Below are 5000 nucleotides of genomic sequence, written 5' to 3'. Positions count from 1 at the left end.
GGCGTTCTTTTCCAAATTGAAGCTTAATTATCTCTGAAAAATGTGTGGTTAGCCCTAATTTTCTTCTTGGATACCAAGAGAACTTGCTAAGTTGTGCTTTCTCCGCATAGTTTTGAACCGCGCAAAAATATCCCCGTATTGATATGCACTACCCATAGGAAATCCGAGTATCTCGAGATGCGCAGAACGTATGCGCAATAACAACAGTAGGCACTGTCTTTAACCTTGAGATTTTACTTACCCGAGTATATTACAGCAAAGCACAAATGAAAAGAGAAGTTTATCCTTTTCAAACAATGAGCGGCAAACGTTACAGTAGAGATTGTACGTAAAGTGATCACTTAAATAACGTAGCCGTCGTTCCAGAATCTTCGACTTGTTGCTGTAAGAAACATATTTCAAAAATTACTTCTTCATGAGAATATTTCCAAGAAAAAAATATACATAACACTCAATTGGAAGATTGAAGCTCTCCCGCAATAAACAAATACAAATATGTCTCCCGTGGCAGTACGCTGTACGATAAAGGAACTTGGAGAACATCTAGCAATGAAACCATATTAATGTAGTTTGAATTTTCTTCTTGAGTAACAACAACAAACCTACAAACCTGTCGTGAATGGAGTTGAGAAACAAGTTGACAAACCAGGTCAGAGAGTACTGGTACATGGGATCAATATTTGGTAAATCCGTTATGGAGAAGAAAAGCACCGACGCATGTGCCGCTATTGGGTTGTATCCACGACGAGACTCGTTGATTTTAGCTTCCGTCTCCTCTGCAACCTGAGCAACAAATGAAAACCCTGCTTGCTCCTACATTTGCATACCGGCAGAATATTATGAGACGATGGGGATAAAGGAAATACATGTTTCTCCCAAGCAAGCAAAGAAGAATGGATCGCGACACAATGTTGGTCAAAATGCAATTTTGACCCAAAAACTTTCCCAGAGAATGCGCATCTACACGGCTACAACCTTCTCTTGTTTGACCAAAAACTATGTGAGTAACATTTGTGTCCATGGCCAAGCCTTCTAGTTTGGACAAAAACGAAATCCAATCATTCAATCCATTCACAAATATGTGTTCAACACATTTTGGCGAAAGGAAAACTGTGGTCAGCGGGATCCTAACGATTTCAGCGTGTGTGTTAAGAACATACCAAATAAGAGGCTGTTTACATGACAAAACTTACCAGGATGACTACTTGATTCCGTATCGTGTTTACATGATGCCTGCATGATTTCATATCCGGTTTACATGAAGGCACACACTCGATGTTGATTAAATACTTGACATTTTTGACCGACAAGAAAACGAGTAGTTGTTCTTCGTTACGCGACTTTGTACCAGAATAAAATTCTCGCTTTGATGCAACAACTGGAGTGAGCTCAAACCGGTATGACTCGTTCCGGTATGATACTTTCATGTGAACGAATACAGAGCCACCAGAGGGCGCCGGTGCAAAAGTGGTCAAAAGTTGCAACGGTATCATATAACCACCACCTAAGTGTGACAAAAAGTGGCCTACTTAACTCATCAGAGAAAAAAAATGAAATTAACCAACTTCTACGTACCTTCTGTTTCTTTGATATCTCATCTGAGAGCACCTGCAAGTACAAGGAAATCATATCCAGGGGTTTCATTAAGGTTTGAAGCAAGGGGAACATGAGTTTAACACCCGGGCAAAGTGTTGGAAAAGCCCCCTCCTAGGCACGCTCCCCAAGAAAATTGTGAAATTCTCAAGTTGCAGAGATTTTCCTGCATTCTGAGGCCCAAAGCAATGTTTTTCAACTGCAGAAAAATCACACCTTTTTTTAGACAATTTAATGATTTGATACCAGTATCCAGGAGAAAATTAATTCATTGACGTGACACAAAAAGGTGAACACACATCCTGCCCTGTTTTCAGCTTGAGGCGATTCGGCTCACGAAGAAAAATAATCGGTGAACGACCACCCTCATTTCTGGGTCGGGTTACGTGCTGGAATAACCAAGAGTTGCCGCAAACAAGGCATAAGTGAAAACGACCTCCCGAGAACAATATAAGGCACGCAACAAAAGTGTGACAACGAGCAGTTACCCTTTTTCACAATTATTTAATTAGTTATACACTGTTACATTTACTTAGGTTAAAGATTAAGTTAAGCAGTTCGTAAAGCAAAGCAGGCTGACTGTCTTTCATGGCAATTCAGGTATTGACCTTCATAACTTCGAACTCCAAGTTCCACTGACTATAGAGAACAATGCTAGACCTCCATGATTCACTGGATTCCTCCACTCACTGGATTTTCTGTGTACACAAACTCTTACGGAAGACCGTTTCATAATAAACTCTGAACTCTTCCCTTTTCAGCTATCGTCTCTTTTTCCTTTTTCTTCTCTCCGGATATAGCAAGTTCGAAGGTCACAGCTTCACCATAGTTATCGCAGTTGATTATAGCTTCCTCACAGTATCGCATAAGTTCAATCACAGCCAGCCACGAGGGTAAGCCCTCGGGCGAAAGAGTTTTTTCCTATTATTTACAAGCCCGCTTTTATACTATTACTCTAAGCATCAAGAAAGTTCTGTTGCTATTTATAGTGTATTAGAAGGTGTACTATTTGTGGAAACTGCTGAATCACATGAAAGATATTTCTGGAATATTACAGATTGTTCGATAATTCTAGAAAAGTCTGGAATTGCATGACAGATAAAAAATAAAAGTAATTCTGATTCTCATAACAGCCGCCATAACAAAACACACAACATTGGGACATTTCAGGTGGTCTTTTATGCACAGCAAATATTTTCGCATTGAGTTATGGGGCGATTCGCTCTAAGTTAAATGTGCTTTTGAAATTGAACACAGCGTATGAAATTGTGACATTTTGACAACAGAAAGCGTCAAGGAAAGGACAAAAAATGTATTTTTAAAATCTTTGTATTTAACAAAACCCAGTTCGTTGAGATAGTGAAAGCAGCCAGGCAAGGTCACTTCCACGGCCAGTCAGTTTGCCCGGCGCCCGGCCCTTGATGAAACCCCTGCATATCAGATTCAGTTTGATTCAATCAAAAGGGCCCCCCTTTTTCTTCTAACCTTTGAGGAGTCCAAAATTTGAATAGCTGACTCATCTTCTAAGATGTTTCCTTCTGAAGAGGAAAGCGTTTCAAGAATCTTGTCTTCAATCTCCTTTAGTTGCTTCTTGTTCGCTGCGCTTTGTACGATAAGCGCTTGCCTTTCCTCTTCAAGATCAGGTCTGCAAGCGTTTTAAAACAACACAAGATAAGTACTGAAGACAAAGCTTTGAAAGGTAAGCGTACCAACGATGCGTTTTATCAAGCTTTAACAAGAATAATAATATACATGAAAAAATGTCTGCAATCTGATTGGCTGAGAGAAGTGCAGTTTTTTGGTAACACAGTGAAGAAAAGAGCTGATTGAATGCAAAAATACGTCATTAAATGCAAAAAAGCCAATAAAGCAAGCATTCTGATTAGTTCATCACAATCAAAGCGGATATGTCAAAGTGTGAAACAGTGCGATCTATATATGATCTCATGGACTTTACAGATAGAGAGAATATTTTTGGTCTTCTGATATTTATTGATTTTCAAATGGCCTTCGACACGTTAGAATGGGACTTCCTTTTCAAGTGCCTTCAGTTTTTTAACTTCGGACACGATTTTATACATTGGGTGAAAGTTTTTTATCAAAATATTCGAAGCTGCGTAATAAATAATGGCACTGTCTCAGACCTTTAACCTTGAACGAGGGGTAACGGAGGGGGATCCACTCTCCCTATATCTGTTCATTCTAGCAGTCGAGACACTAGCAATTTCTATACGCAATAATGTTTTAATCAAAGGTATCACAATAGGTAATGAAGAGACTAAACTTCTTCAGTACGCAGATGACACAACAGCAGTTCTCTCTGATACAAATTCTGCTCAAGCACTTTTTGATTCGGTAGACGTATTCGAATACTTATCCGGTCTAAAAGTCAACGACTCCAAAACAGAAGGATTGTGGATTGGGTCATTAAAACACAATGATATTAAACCCTTTGGTATCAAATGGCCTGATGAGCCAATAAAAGCCTTAAGAGCCTTCTTTACATATGACCAAAATCTAATTTATGAAAAAAAATTCAAGGATAAAGTTTTTAAGATAAAGAAATTAATAAACATTTGGTCATCCAGAGGTCTCTCCCTCTACGGAAAAGTGACGGTTATTAAATCTCTAGTTCTCCAAAAGCTCGTATATATTTCCTCTTTGTTGCCAACTCCCCAAACTATTATAAAAGAGGTTAACCAGCTAATTTTCAATTTCTTATGGAAAGGTTAGGAAAAGGTAACTAGATTGTCAACAATTAATACTTATGAAGAAGGAGGCTTGAAAATGACGGATTTAGATTCAATGATTAAAGCGCTTCGACTAAGCTGGTTAAAGAGAGTTTTCAGCTCAAATAAAGGTACGTGGAAAACGTACCTTAATTCGGTATATTCTAAAAGACTATGGAGGTTTCCTTCTTTTTATTTGTAATTATAACATCAAACATCTTTTAATAACTTCTCAGTTTTATAAAGAACTAATACAATGGTGGTCAGAATTCCGAGACATGTTTGCAGAGGAAAAGGATTGGCGCTATATAATTTGGAACATACAGGAAATACGAGTTAACAATAAACCAGTTTTCTATGAAAAGTATGCTACATTCGGAATCCATTGTGTCAACGATCTTCTCTTAGATCTTGATAACGTTCAATCTTTTAACAAAGCGGCAAGAAACATCGGCAGAAACAATATTTTAATGTAGACCGGCCTGCGCCACTCTGTACCATCAGACCTAAGACACACAAACTGTCATCCTATGATAACAAATCACTCTTTCAAATACTCGAATTGTTTGTTTGATGTAACAAAGAAGAAATCGAAGGAATATTACAAGCTCTTAGTGAGTACTAAAGCTCAATTACCTAATCATGCCGCAAACTTAAAACGGGACTTCAACCTTTCAG

General features: G+C 38.4%; 1 protein-coding gene across 2 annotated transcripts in view; it reads right to left on the bottom strand.

The window, feature by feature from the left end:
- Positions 1-5000, bottom strand: part of LOC138000821 (dynein axonemal heavy chain 12-like) — a 249655-nt gene that overhangs the window by 23330 nt on the left and 221325 nt on the right. For both annotated transcript variants that reach the window (XM_068847482.1, XM_068847481.1), the window contains 4 exons: positions 3079-3238; positions 1576-1608; positions 611-783; positions 242-382 (listed from right to left, as the gene is read on the bottom strand). In XM_068847482.1, the coding sequence (XP_068703583.1) occupies positions 242-382; positions 611-783; positions 1576-1608; positions 3079-3238 (507 nt within the window). The remainder of the gene's footprint in view (positions 1-241; positions 383-610; positions 784-1575; positions 1609-3078; positions 3239-5000) is intronic.

Source organism: Montipora foliosa, chromosome 4 (assembly GCF_036669935.1).
Source record: "Montipora foliosa isolate CH-2021 chromosome 4, ASM3666993v2, whole genome shotgun sequence".
NCBI lineage: Eukaryota > Metazoa > Cnidaria > Anthozoa > Scleractinia > Acroporidae > Montipora > Montipora foliosa.
The sequence above is the reverse complement of the archived record's forward strand: the minus strand, read 5'-3'. Positions and strand labels throughout refer to the sequence as shown.